This window comes from Podarcis pityusensis (genome assembly GCF_964106645.2).
Source record: "Podarcis pityusensis genome assembly, chromosome: 3".
In the NCBI taxonomy this organism is placed as follows: domain Eukaryota; kingdom Metazoa; phylum Chordata; class Lepidosauria; order Squamata; family Lacertidae; genus Podarcis; species Podarcis pityusensis.
Window position 1 is genome coordinate 120,309,840 of NC_138026.1, and position 15,118 is coordinate 120,324,957.

Below are 15,118 nucleotides of genomic sequence, written 5' to 3' on the forward strand. Positions count from 1 at the left end.
GCTGGATCCTGATTCTCCTTAGCCTTCTGAGGGCCAAGCGTGACAGATGGGTAGGGCCAACCTCCTGCCAATCATCACACGTCACAGTGACATCTTCCAGGAGCTGTTTCCCCCCATGCGGTGCTTTGAAGGCCCAACAATCAGCTGGGGCTTCAAAGCACCGTGCAGCGTTCTATGCAAGCTACAGCTTTGGCAGATGCCACCAGTCAGGTGGTCAGAAGCACCCACAACCATGTTTTTGGAGCAGGCCAGCTGCATCTGTACTTTCCCCACACTCAACATGATGTCAGGTGTAGGGCAGGTGGATGTGGCTTGGTCAAAATGGCCTCATGGGCCAAACGGAGGGGCCTGGTGTGGCCAATTAGGGCCAGAGGTTGCCTGTGAATGGGAGAGCCCAGTCTGCAACATGGCAGTTCAATGCAGCACCACACAGCCAGTGGCGTGGGCTACTCACCAGACAATACTTTTGCTGCATGCTTGCAGACACTGAAATGACTAATGGGGGTGCCATCTCACTCCGGAACAGCAGCGTAATATGAGGAGGCGCCTCAAGCAAGCAACATCAGTGAACGGAACGGGAAAATATGGAAAGGGATATTTTAAGTATTTGCTGCCCTCCAGAGGAAGAGCCCTATCAAAAACTTAGGCTGAACACTGTGCCTGATTTTTCTTATCTTTACCGTTGCACAGAAAGATCTGTGGCTACAGAAGCCTAGCTGGTTCAGTGAGTAGACAGCTGGGCTCATTTCAATGGGTCTACTCTTAAGTAGGACTAATGTTGGCTGCAACCCAGAGCTTTAACGACACACTCCTCAAACGCTTCTTCCCCATGTGCCCAAATCCCACCCCTGCACAACTATCAGAGAGGCACAGTCCTCTGTACCAGGTAACCCCAACTTCCACTATCCAATAAGCTTCTGAAAAACCAACTCAGAGAAAAACCAACTCAGCACTGGAAGATTCATTCCAAACAGCTTGATAAATCTTTCTTGCCAATGAACCTTTTTGGCCAGCCTTCACCAGCCTAGTGAAATTGAAATTGAAATTCTTTATTGTCACTTGTACAACTTGTATGCAGTGAGATTACATGAGCACCCCCCACTCAGCTTTCTTAGTCTTAATTCCCCTCGTTTACTGACACACACACACCAAACCCAAAAGTCAGTTGCCCTGTTGTTATCTTTTCATTCAGCAGCCTAACAGCCCACAGATAGAAGCTGTTCTTTACCCTGTTGGGGCAACTAATCCTGCTTCTATATCTTCTGCCCAAGGGCAGGAGATCAAGAAAGTGCCAGGGTGTGAATCATCCCTGAGAATTTTCCTCACTCTCCTGAGGCAACGTTCTTCTGCTATTTCATCCAGCAGATTCACGGGACAGCCCGTAATATCTTGTGCTGTATTCACCACCCTCTGTAGGCACTTCCTATAATATGATGTCAAACCAGCGTACCACACTGTGATGCATTATGAAAGGACACTTTCTACTGTTGACCGGTAGAAGGAGATCATCAAATGTTGATTGACATCATTCTTCCGCAATACTCTGAGGAGATGGAGTCTCTGTTGGGCTTTCTTAACCACCTGGGTTGTATTTCTTTTCCAAGGAAGGTCTTCACTGAGATAAACTCCTAGGAATTTAAAGGAAGAAACTCTCTCCACACAACCCTCCCCGATGTACAGCGGGGCTAGTTCTCCTCTCTTTCTCTGAAAGTCCAACACCATCTCCTTTGTCTTGCTGATTTTAAGGTGCAAGTTGCTCCCTAGGCACCATGTAGATATTTTTTGGACCTCCCCTCTATACGCTGATTCGCCTCCACCTGTTATTAAACCCACTGTGGTGGTGTCATCTGCAAACTTAATAATTGCAGTAGACGGGTCAGATGATACACAATCGTATGTATACAATGAATACAGGTAAGGACTTAGCACACATCCAGTGTGCTTCTCCAGATGTTCTGGATTACAACTCCCATCATCCCTCACCATTGGCCATGCTGGCCAGGACTGATGGGAGTTGGAAGCCCAGCCCCGAAACATCGGAAGCACACCAGGCTGACGAAGGCTGCCTGACGCAGCTCCTTACACTGCGTAGTTTCCCGATGCAAGAAAACCAAGCCAACCACACAAAAAACGAGAACAGCCATTCAGCGCCTGCAACCGAGGGGGCACCTTACCTGACAGCCTCTGCCACGTTGTTGGAGGTGTGGCCCGATAAAGCGTCGTGCAAGTTGCGGATAAAATAATCCCGGTATTCTTCGGGAAGAGCCATGAACGTCCCGCCCATCACAATGAACTCCACTTTGTCCACACTGTGACCCAACTGCTTCAGCTGCAAAAAGTAAGATGAACACATGAGACAGCCGCCTTGTGGCTTTCAGAAGATAGGGAGATGCAGAAGCTGAAATAATAATAATTATTTATTACTTGTGCCCTGCCCATCTGACTGGGTTGCCCCGGCCACTCTGGGCAACTCCTGGAGGGGAAAAACGATCGCTGGACATCCAGATCTCTCCATTTGGCTCCTAAGGCCATTTTGGCCAAGACACACCCTACAGCTGACATCATATATAACAGGTATGGGGCAAGTAAAAACCTGAAAGGGTGTTTTTGCAGGGACCATCATCCATGAGGGGTGCCTGAAAAGCACTTCACAGGATAAGATACGATCATCTTTATTGACATTGTCCCATACAGAACAACGAAATTGAAAAAAATCTCCATCAGACATTCAAAAACCAACAAGCCTGCTATCCCAGCTATCCCAGCATGGTTAGCCCCCTAAAAACTCTGATACCCCATAATGGAATACAATATACTCCCATAAAGACTCCCTTACACTGTGTTTAAAGCCAAAATCGCATATGGATAGAAACTGTTTCTCAGGTGGCTAGTCCTAGTCTTTATAAGCCTGTCCCTTCTTCCAGAAGGCAGAAGCTGAAAGAGATCATTTCCGGGGTGCGCACTATCCTGCGCTATCTCTGCAGCTTTCTTATGGCACCTGGAAGCGTAGATTTGATCCAAGGTGGGAAGAGTGCACCCAATTATTCTCTCCGCAGTCTTTACAACCCTGGACAGCATTGTTTTTTCCCTGACTGTGCAGCTCCCAAACCACAGAGAGACCATAAGTGAATGGTGAATTTTGGATATAATGGAGATGTAAAAGATTTGGATTCTTATAAAAGATGCAGGAGGAAATGACTAACAATAGGACCCACAAAAGGGAGGAGGGAAGTCCAAGAGATTCTTTGGAATCTTGTTTTTTTGTTGTATGTTGGATATGTGAGTGTAAAACGCTAATTTGGAAAACCAAATAAATAATTTTTTTTAAAAAAATATGGCAAACAAGATCATGACCGTCTTTATGATCAAGGAGACATTGACACATTCTTCCCATCCTAGCAAATATTTACCTGCTCAACGCGGTGCCTGGTCTGGAGATACGGATCGTACCTGGCACGGATGGCTCTCATGGAAGTTGGCTGCCGGAAGCAAGGAGAGGTACATTATTTTGATTTAATATTTGTAGTCTGCTTTTGCAACAATTGCTGAGCTCAAGAAAGCTCACAATAATCACAACAGCATTAAAAAACAAACATTGCAATCACTAGATTATCAAACATAGTAGCATATAAATAGAGCAAACAACAACAAATTCATCAAAACGATTCAATAAAGTCAGAAGAATTCAAAGTTATTTAAAAAGCATTCATCAGTACGATAAGCCCACAAGTTACGTACATTCAGCTTTGCATACATAGAATAAAAATAAAATGTCAGCTGTCAGAAAGGGAGCAGGGTTTCTGGGGAAAATGACTTTGGCAATCCTAGCCACCATTGAACCCATTGAGTTCTGACTACAAGATTTTGGCTTTAGGTGCAATCACCAGAACGTAACCCCAGTGTAAGCAGCAGGCTTACTGTATGCAAGAAACAGACAAAAGCCAGTTAGAAAGGTCTGCACCTCAAACTCTCAATGCTGCCCTGACACCATAATGATCAAGGGCTTAAAAAGAGTAGACAATGAATTAATTTCAAAGCAGCGAATTGAGGCCATGCTCCCATCAGGGTCCCGGTGACCATCCCGATACGATTTTGGCTTTCATCATAAGCAAGTTTCCACCTAGTCTCCACCTAGTGGCCAATCAAAGGCCTTTAATTATTATTTTTCCTTGGTTTACAAAAGTGTGTGCATTGTCTCTTTTTGCAGGTTGTAAGGTCTTTTCTACAGATCAGTTACATTTGTTATGAGACATTAGTGCTGAGTACTGTATAAGGTTGGGGGAGAGGAGGGGTGGTAAAACTAATATTCTTTTATATAGTGTACGTGTGGGGTTTTGTGTCAGCGTCAACTGGGTAGGTTCTCTTTCTACTCGTTTATTACATTTCTTTGGTAGTGAGATAAACTAGGCTACCCCTTTATAATTTAAGTCCATATTTGATGAAATTTAGTATGGGGGAGGCAGGGCGAGAGAGGACCTGCAAGATCAGCCTATGTAGATGCTGAATAGTTTAGGGCAATTCAACCTCTTTAAAAACCAAGCATTTTCCTAGTGTCACATGACATCGCATACAAGCCACCAGTGCCACATGCACTGAAAAACATGCACATTTAACTGCTGGTTCCCCCCAGTAAAATTTCTGACATCACGCCCAGCACTGAGTAAACATACTTTCCCTGAAGAAGGGCCCACAGAGTCTTTAAAGCAGTACCTCGTATCCTGTGTAAGACTGTGTTGAATACTCAAAGTCAGAATCGGGACCCCCTGGACAGTACCTGCATTTTCAAGAGAAAAACAGAGTCATAGAATCATAGAGTTGGAATAGACCACAAGGGCCATCGAGTCCAACCCCCTGCCAAGCAGGAATCACCATCAGAGCACCATCAGAGCACAGAGTCAAGCAGAGGCAGACGGTTTAAGCTAGCCTTCCCCCACTTTAGTGCTCTCCAAATATTTGGGTGATGTGTCTCATAATCGCCGACCACAAAAACCTCTGCTGGCTGGGGCTTGATGGGAACCAGCAACATCCAGAGAGCACCCAGGGTTGGGTGGGGGGAAGCTGGTTTAAAGCTGGCGTGTTCTTCCACAATCTGGAGGCAGCAGGAGATTCTGCCCATTTGTAGGGCCCAAAAGCAGCGAGGGAAAACCCACAAGGTGGGCATTCCCCACTGAAAGGTGCTTGTGTTACCTATTTGCATTATTACATTTATCTCTCACCTTTCTTCCAAGGTGGGGTACCCAGTTCTCCTCCTCCTCACATTTAATCCCCACAATAACCCTGTGTGGAAGGTTAGGCTGAGAAGCAGTGACTGGCCTTAGGTCACTCAGTGAACTTCATGGTAGAGTCGATTTGAACCCCTGTCTCCTAGGTCCTAGTCAGACATTCTGAAGCCACCAAGAGAGTGTTGACTGGACAACCCTAGTTAGTCTTGGATGAAACCTCCAGTTAATTACTGTGCATTATTGTACAACTGGCTGAGGTCAGGGACTATTCAAATACAGTGGTACCTCGACTTACATACGCTTCAGGCTACATACATTTCAGGTTACAGACTCCGCTAACCCAGGAATAGTACCTCGGGTTAAGAACTTTGCTTCAGGATGAGAACAGATTTTTTAATGTAGTTTTATGTAGGTTTGTGGTAGTTTTATGTAGTTTTTATGTAGTTTTTCAATTTCATTGTTCTGCAAGGGACAATGACAATAAAGATATCGTATCGTATCATATCGTATTGTAGAAATCGTGCTCTGGCGGTGCAGCGGCAGCAGGAGGCCCCATTAGCTAAAGTGGTGCTTCAGGTTAAGAACAGTTTCAGGTTAAGAACAGACCTCCAGAATGAATTAAGTTCTTAACCCAAGGTACCAGTGTATCTTTCTCTTTGAAGTGATGAGTACAGATCTTTCCTTAAACAGTTAGTTATTCATGAAGATTTACTTCCCGTCCCACTTTTAATCAAGGGAGATGAACAGTAGACCAGAACGTTATTTAGCTGCGATTGCTGCACTGCAAGGGGCTGGACTGGATGATCCTTTGGGACCCTTCCAATGCTACTGTTCTGTGATTCTATGACAGACATAGGCAAACTCTGCCCTCCAGATGTTTTGGGACTACAACTCCCATCATCCCTAGCTAATAGGACCAATGGTCAGGGATGACGGGAGTTGTAGTCCCAAAACATCTGGAGGGTCGAGTATGCCTATGCCTGTTCTATGACACATACCTCCTATGCCGGAGGCAGCGGGAATCACAAGTGGAGAGTACTGCTTTTGCACTTAGATCCTACTTGAGCTCTTGCCATTGGTGGATTTGGTTGGCCACTGTGAAAACATGATGCTGGACTAGATGGGTCCCTATGGGCCTGATCCAGTTCATGGTTCTTCTTAGGTTCTTACATTTTGGTCGTCTACAACCCAAGCCGCCAACATTTCTGAATATTCCAAGGCTCTACTTACACACAAATGTTTCCTGTGAAGTTAATGTGTGGACATCTGTGAGGCTTACACATCACTGCCACAACAGCAATCTGAAAAAAGGGAGAGAAGCATTGCAGAGAAGTTATCACCGTTCCCTTGAGAAGAAAATAACACAATCATTACATTTAAAGGAACGGAAAGATGTACATACAGGGGTACCTCAGGTTAAGTACTTAATTCGTTCCGGAGGTCCGTTCTTAACCCGAAACTGTTCTTAACCTGAAGCACCGCTTTAGCTAATGGGGCCTCCTGCTGCTGCCGCGCCGCCGGAGCATGATTTCTGTTCTCATCCTGAAGCAAAGTTCTTAACCCGAGGTACTATTTCTGGGTTAGCGGAGTCTGTAACCTGAAGCGTATGTAACCTGAAGCATATGTAACCCGAGGTACCACTGTACTTCACAACTGCCTGCCTTGTGCAGAATACCCTATACCGAAATGAGTGTCCAACTGAGTCATTTTTAGGAACATGGGAAGCTGCTGTGGGAACACGAGGAGATTGGCAATGAAGGTGCCGGACGAGTCTCCTTGGGGGAGAGCGTGCCACACATGGGGAGACACGGCAGAAAAGGCCCGTTCCCATGTTGCCACCCTCCGGACCTCTCATGGTGGAGGCACATGAAGAAGGCCCTCAGATAGAGATAGATAAAACTTTATTCGCATTAGCCAATGGCCATAGCAACATTAAAACATTACAGTATACACAGAAAAGGAAATTTGATATAAGAGCACAATTTAAAGCCCTGAATCAGCAGTCAATTAGTGGCCCTTATTCTGATTGCTCCTGCTATGAACCTAGCAACCTTTGCTGTTATCTGCTCATTTTGATCTGATAGAAGAAAGGACATTGTGGCAGTGGTTGAGCGCCCTGGGATGGTTAGTACGAGTGGGGTGATGATCTCGTTCCTCAGGTCTTTGTAAGAGAGTACAGGACAGGAGGATGTGGGCCGCTGTTTCGGTGCTACCGTCTCCACAGGGGCAAAGACATTTCTCAGGCGGGATCTTTTGGAATCGACCCTCAAGTACCGCAGATGGCAAAACATCCAGTCTTGCAAGTGTAAAAGCACATCTGTATTTGGGGATAATAAGTTTGTGCAGATATGGGGCCAGAGAATCAAAATGGAGAGGTGGAAAATGAACATACCAAGGGCAGAATTTCCTTATAGGAGGCCCTCAGATGATGATCACAGGGTCTGGGTTAGTTGTTGTGAAGACCTCTCCTTATTGAGGGACCTAGGTTCACACCCCACAACTAGACCACTAGACCACAACACTGACTGATGACACGGGGGATAATCAACGTGGCCTCCAGATGTTTCAGACTACAATTCCCATCATCCCCGACCACTGACCATGCTAGCTGAGGCTGAGAGACGCTGCAGTCTAAAACACCAGGAAGCCCCCTTATCAAACAAGAAACAGGCCTACCCCACTAGCAGTGCGGATGGGCTTCGCCTTCAGTTTGGGAACCAGCACTCTGCGATACTGGGGCGGCACCGCAGCAATGATGTCCACGAGGCGGGGCTGTGCCGAAAGCCCATACTTTGCAGCTGTCTTGGTCTTTATCCTTGAAAAGAAGAGAGTGTGATTTAGTGAGGTGCTATACAGGGAGGATAAAGGGCATACACAAACGGCAGAGAAGAGCAGGAGACCGGCAGCAAGAATATTACTGGCACCAAAAAGGAAGCAAGAAGAACTACTGACGAAAGAAGAATGAAGGATGAAATTGATGGACTATGCAGAATTAGATAAACTAACAGGCAGGATTTGAAACCTGCGGGACCAGAAATTCTCAGAAGAGTGGAGTAAATTTACGGACTATTTGAAAAGCAACTGTGATGAACAAATTATGCTAGTAGGTTTGCAAGAAGTTTTGTATTATTTGAAATATTGCAAAAAAGATAATGAGGAGAATTATTAGTTAAGGACAATTAAAGGTAATGGGAAATTAAAAAATGCATAATAAGTGAGAAAGAACGGAAAATCATCAGAGGTGTTGACGGAAGTCCTAAAATGTTGTATAAGATGAGAAGTTATGTTGTATGAATGTTAGAATTAATATGTTAAAAAACCAATAAAAACGTATTAAAAAGAGAGAGAAGAGCAGGAGATGGTGGCCGGCCGGCCGGCCAAACTTACTTGTTCAAGTTGACGTCTTTGCCCTGGTCGTGAGCTTCGATGAGCTGCTTGATGACGTCCGCGATGGTCATCATCATCAGCTCTGCCCGGCTGAGGTCTCCTGAAACAAGAAGCAAAAGGCCGCTGGTTGTTGCAAATTGCAGGGGGCGAAAAAGTGCTGCATTCGCACTCGGCTCCTGCTTGGAGCTTCCCACAACCGGCGCCAGCACTTTGACCTCTGCCCAGAAACAGACCCATAGCCAGCGGAGCGCAGCCCTCTTCTCCAGAGCAGCATCACAAGGGGCTGGACTAGATGACCGTCAGGGTCCCTTCCAGCTCTCCTCTTCTGCGGTATATAGGTCTATGAAGCCTGCTCCCTATAACCAGCCCGGGGGTCAGCAACCTCTTTGGGGCCACCTGGTGTTTCTGCTTTTCAGAGGCAGCCCCAAGCCTAACCGGAAAAGGGCACAGCGAAGGCGCCCGCCCACTTATCATGAGGCAGGGAGTCCCATCCCAAATGCCTTTAGGGAGGGATTTTTATATGCAATGGCTGCAGCTCGGACTTTGGTGGCAAAGGGGTGAAAGGAAGAAGTCCCGACAATAACAGACTGGCATAACAAGCTACTAGAATTTGATGAAATGGCGCAGTTGACAAATAGCCGTAGAGGCAACTCAAAACAACAATTTATGGAAAAGTGGGATAGCTATAAGATACATGTTCAAAAATACAGTAAAGGTTTGCTATCTATGTTATCATTCGACTGACGTTGGAGAGAGACTGAGCTGAGAAATAAGACCAAGGGTACATATGGATATAGGAATGTATTAGATAAAATGTAAAGAAATATACAATAATGAGAGTACATTCATTTGTAAAAAGGGAATGTACAATGGGATAAACAGGAAGTTGGAAGTTTTGGTACATATATGATTTTGGAATAGTTTTTTGTTTTTTGTGTGTATATAAACTTTGTATACGTGTTGAAAATTATAGTATAATAAGCCTTGTGATGTAATATGATAACGTGTACCGATATAACGTAAGAACTTTAATAAATTAAATAATTAAATGGTTAAATATCATGAGGCAGGGAGTCCCGCAGTTCTTCCCCCCCTTTCCCTTCCCCCCCCCGCCCCCCAGCAGCACCTGAAGGATTTCTGCCTGATCCTGAAACTGTTGGGGGGGGGACGAGGAGGAGGGAGACCTGCTGCCTCTTTCACGACCCTCCCCCTGTACTGAGGGGGGAGGGGGCCTCAGAGAAAGACCCCCAAGCCCCAAAATCCCCACAGAAAATGGGGGGTGAGAGGAGAAACCGGCCCCTCCCCGTCAACACGTGACCCCCCCCATGCCAACCGCCTTTACCTTTCTTCTTCTGCCTCATGGCGACGCTGCCCCCTTCACGTCTCCCCACAAGCTGTCTCTCCGGCTGGCCGTCAAGCGCCCTCCGTCTTCACGACGCCGTCGCGGAAGGAGAAGGGCGGAAGAAGGAGGCACTGACGGGCAACCGCCCGCCTCGCTGCCGTAAAGCGGTCCGCGCACGCGCACACCTGCTCGCCCGGCCTTGGCCTTGCCGAGCTTTTGAGCCAATCCGGCATTGGCTCCGCCTCCCAGCAGCGGGATTGGTCGAGGGCGTTCCATCCCGGCCCTTTTGATCGGACTTTGGCTCCGCCTCCCAGCCAAAGGGATTGGTCGAGAGCGTTCCATCCCGGCCCTTTTGACCGGACTTTGGCTCCGCCTCCCAGCCAAAGGGATTGGTCGAGAGCGTTCCATCCCGGCCCTTTTTGTTCTGACTTTGGCTCCGCCTCCCAGCCAAAGGGATTGGTCGAGAGCGTTCCATCCCGGCCCCTTTGATCCTGCAACAATTTAAAACTGGATTTCAGCTGTCAAAAACTCGCACGGTGTCCTGAACAGAAGCTGTCAGCTTTTCCCTTTTCTTGCGAGGAATCCTATTCGGAATAAGGGAATGTCCCTTAAAAAAAAAGGGAAACGTTGACAGCTATGATCCTGAAGACCATGTGGTGTCTTCAAGGCGAAGTTCCACATTCAACGTAGTGATTTAGAAGATTTCTTTTAAACGCCCCTATGCGTATAACACCCACACGCCGGGATTAGCATTCCCTAATAGAACACTTAATTTCCAGGCTTGTGCTTAAGATTCTGCTCGTCTTAAAAATATATATAATAATATAGATCATCATTATATGTGTGCAAAGGGGCTGCAGAATAGGAAAGAGGAGGGAGTAGGAGGCGTAGGAATGGGGGTGAAGATGAAAGCAGGGGCACGAAAGAGCCTGAAGAATAGCTGAGGATTGTGGCTTTGTAATTGGTTGGGAGGTGGAAATGTGCTTATTAGCTGCAGTGTATGGAAGGAGGAAGATACAGGTTCCTAAGGGGGGGGGGAGAGAGATGGGCATGAAGGTAAAAATGGGTGCAGAGCAGGCTGCGGAACAGAAGTGGCTTCACAAATGGAGTTAGGAAAGTGAAAAGCAAGCTTAGGAGCTCCATGCAGGGCTTTTTCCCCAGCAGGAACTCTCTGAAACTGAATTCCAGGCACCTCTTAGGTGGGTGCCATCACCATTACAGTGGTACCTCAGGTTACAGACGCTACAGGTTACAGACACCGCTAACCCAGAAATAGTACCTCAGGTTAAGAACTTTGCTTCAGGATAAGAACAGAAATTGCACAGCAGCGGCAGTGGGAGGCCCCATGAGCTAAAGTGGTGCTTCAGGTTAAGAACAATTTCAGGTTGAGAACGGACCTTCGGAACGAATAATGTACTTAACCGAGGTACCACTGTATAAGGTAACAAGAGAGATGAAGGAACGTCTCCACCCCCATCGTTCAGCCCGGATGCTGAGGTCCAGCGCCGAGGGCCTTCTGGCGGTTCCCTCACTGCGAGAAGCAAAGCTACAGGGAACCAGGCAGAGGGCCTTCTTGGTGGTGGCACTTGCCTTGTGGAACGCCCTCCCATCAGATGTCAAAGAGATAAACAACTACCTGACATCTAGAAGACATTTGAAGGCAGCCCTGTTTAGGGAAGTTTTTAATGTGTGACGTTTTAATGTATTTTTAATCTTTGTTGGAAGCTGCCCAGAGTGGCTGGGGAGACCCAGCCAGATGGGCGGGGTACAAATAATAAATGATGGTGATGGTGATGGTAAGTTGCCGCACCTTTTTTTCTAGAAAAATAGCACTGGATGGGGTGGGAAGGGGAGCTCTGGGGGTGTTGAGGCTGAGGGTGGGGTTGAGTCACAGCCCCTACGTTCTGCATAAAAGCAGTTAATTTAGCTTTAGCTATTCCTGTTTCAGTCAAAGCAGCCAGAAGTTTGGGTGCGTTCCCCCCCCTCCAATCGGAGCATTTCCAAAGGAGAGGCTTGGAGGATTTGCGAAGGCATCGGAGGAATGCACAAGAGGGATGCCTGGACTCGTTGGGTCTGGCAGTTCCAGGTGGGATTTGTAGCTGGATTATGCTGCAGTTTAAGGCCTTAAGGGATTTACGGGGTGGGGGTACTCATGAAGAATGAAGTCAGTGGAAAGAAAGCCAAATAAACAACAAATGCTTGGTGGGTGGGAGCAAGAAATACAAGAGCAGCAAATTGGGGGGTGGGGGCGGAAATCCAGGGTTGTTTTTTTTGGCAGACCACCGAAGAATAAGCTCAGGCGAGTTCTTGGCTTCCATCAATGTCACCAGAAGTTCAAGTGGCATAAAGCATATTTTAGCCACCTTAGGCTGGTATCCCAGTTGTCAGCCAGTTGTCAGGGTTGGAGTTAGATGCGGGTCAGAACCAAGAGGCCAAATTCAGTGTACAGTCGTACCTTGGAAGTCAAACGGAATCCATTCCAGAAGTCTGTTCGACTTCCGAAAACATTCGAAAACCAAAGCGCTGCTTCTGATTGGATGCATAACGAATTGAAAAAGATGTTTAAAATATACCTTTCCCGAAAAGCCGGAAGCTTTTTTTGCTGGACTTGATGGGAAAGGAAATTGCAAAGGGGGACCAAAGATTATTTATGTATGCAACAACTGCTGCCAGAATGTTATTAGCCCAAAAGTGGAAATTACAGGATTTACCAACGGTGGAAGAGTGGCAGATGAAAATGATGAATTACCCGGAATTAGCAAAACTGACCTGCAGAATCCGAAATCAGGAGGAATCAAAATTCCAAAGAGATTGGAGTAAATTTATAGACTATATAAATAATAACTGTAGAAGTCTGAAGACATTAGCAGGACTGAAATAAGTCTTACAATGTGGACTTGACAAAATATAAGGAAACTGCGAGATATGGACCATAATAGGAAAACCGGTTGGCGGGAGGGAAGTCTTCGCTCGGCAGAGTGGTGGAAAAGAAGTTATCTGCATGATTGTTGAAATTTATTGTTTTATCTTTGTTTAAAGTGAAAATTAATAAAAATTATATTAAAAGAAGGAAGTCAAACGGAATCCATTCCAGATGTCCGTTTGACTTCTGAAAACATTCGAAAACCAGTGCTGCTTCTGATTGGATGTAGGAAGCTCCTGCAGCCAATCGGAAGCTGTGGAAGCCCCGTCAGACAAATGTTCGCAAACTAGAACAGTCACTTCCGGGTTTGCAGTGTCCGGGAGCCAAAATATCCAAGTACCAAGGCATTTGGGATCCAAGGTACGACTGCAGTTCACTCTTTATTCAAGGAAACGGCATACAACTCAGCAACACTTCCTAGCAGGTCTTGCCCTTATGGAGCAGTTACCAGGACTGAAGGTCCCTGCCTTCCACCCCTACCAAGGCTCTTCCTCTCCCCGATGTTTCCCAAGCAGCTACAAACTGTGCCTGTACACCTTTGGCCTCTGTTTGGCTCTCTCCTGGAGCTGGAGAGGGAGTTTCCCAGGATTCTTCAGCAGTCTCTTGACCTCCGTCCTCTGCTCCAGCCTCGGAGTCTGAACTGCTCCGTCACAGGTTCCTCCTGGTCACCAAACCCTGTTGTTGGGTCCATATCCAGTCCCTCCTCCCCCTCTGACCTCTCCTCTGTAGCCCACCATCAATCCCTGGGCTCCAAGCCTTCCTCCTCTGGGATTTCCCTTGGGGGTTCCCTGGCTGGTGTCTCCCACCACTCCTCCTCCAGCCAGTCCAAGGCCACAAGGTGGAAAATCAAGCTGCAATGATCCACGCTGGGGCAGCCTCTGCCTTGGGTTACCATCATGCTTTACAAGTGAGCCTACCTTGGAAAGATGGTTCAGAAACAGCAGGTGATGGAAAATATGGCAACAGCTGGGACCAGGCATTCTATGAACCCATAATAATAATAAATTTATATTTATACGGGAATAACAATAAATTCAGAATTCAAAAATCCAATTAGGGGGAAAATCCATCCAATAAACATTAGATAATCACCAGGGCTAGCTGGCTAAATTAGTCCTACTTGGGCCAGCAGGGAGACCAGGGGAGAATTAGCTGTGGGTTCCCAGAGTGGGTTACCTTCATAAAAAGGTGAGGGGGAGGGAAAGAAGGGGAATAAAAGATCAGGCTGAGTTCAAATTGAAAGCCAGGCGGAATAGCTCTATCTTACAGGCCCTGCGGAAGGAAGTTAAATCCTGCAGGGCCCTGGTCTTATGGGACAGAACATTCCACCAGGTCGGAGCCATCACTGAGAAGGCCCTGGCCCTAGTGCAGGATAGTCTGACTTCCTTAGGGCCCGGGACCTCTAAACTATGGTTATTCATACACACCAGTTATTGCCTGCTTGCACCAGCTTCCAATTCAAGGTGCTGGTTTTGCCCTATAAAACTCTACAGAGCTTCAGACGTTTGCTCCTAATGGAATGCCTCCTAGACAGCCCAGATGGCTGACAAGCAAGCGAAAAGAATTCCTTCCTGACTTTAGTGTGACCCACTCACACACAGAGCAGAAGCCTTATTTGCTCTCAGTTAGCTGAGTGGGAACTTGCCGCAAGCCACTCATGTAGGAAAAAAGATAAATAAAACCAACCAATTTATTTTTTATCAAATAAAGTAACACTGTCCCCATTCAATTGCCCTGGCAATGCACAGAAAGTGAAAACGTCTTTAAAGCTGGGGAAATTGTGGAAATGAACTGGAAAGACGCTAAGAGCTGTTTGACAATGGAACGGACTCCCTTGGGAGGTTGTGGACTCTCCTTCCTTGGAGTTTTTTAAGCAGAGGTTGGATGGCCATCTTGTGATGGATGCTTCAGTTGCAATTCCCGCATTGCAGGGGGTTGGACTAGATGACCCTCGGAGTCTCTTTCAACTCTACAATTACATGATTCTAGGAAAAAAGGATGGAAGTGAGAGCTGGACCATAAAGAAGGCTGATCACCGAAGAATTGATGCTTTTGAATTATGGTGCTGGAGGAGACTCAGCTCTCAAGAGTCCCATGGACTGCAAGAAGATCAAACGCATCCATTCTGAAGGAAACCAGCCCTGAGTGCTCACTGGAAGGACAGATCCTGAAGCTGAGGCTCCAAGACTTTGGCCACCTCATGAGAAGTCTCCCTGGAAAAGACCCTGATGTTGGGAAAGATGG

At 46.7% G+C, this 15,118-nt stretch overlaps 1 protein-coding gene across 1 annotated transcript in view; it reads right to left on the bottom strand.

Moving 5' to 3' along the window:
• The window catches only part of ELP3 (elongator acetyltransferase complex subunit 3), a 112,359-nt gene extending 102,262 nt beyond the window's left edge, over positions 1 to 10,097 (bottom strand). Inside the window, exons 1-7 of the mRNA XM_081001037.1 lie at positions 9,952 to 10,097; positions 8,610 to 8,709; positions 7,899 to 8,037; positions 6,453 to 6,523; positions 4,711 to 4,774; positions 3,411 to 3,479; positions 2,175 to 2,329 (exon numbers count right to left, since the gene is read on the bottom strand). Coding sequence (XP_080857163.1) covers positions 2,175 to 2,329; positions 3,411 to 3,479; positions 4,711 to 4,774; positions 6,453 to 6,523; positions 7,899 to 8,037; positions 8,610 to 8,709; positions 9,952 to 9,970 — 617 coding nt within the window. The 5' untranslated portion in view covers positions 9,971 to 10,097. The remainder of the gene's footprint in view (positions 1 to 2,174; positions 2,330 to 3,410; positions 3,480 to 4,710; positions 4,775 to 6,452; positions 6,524 to 7,898; positions 8,038 to 8,609; positions 8,710 to 9,951) is intronic.
• Between the last annotated feature and the right edge of the window lie 5,021 nt (positions 10,098 to 15,118).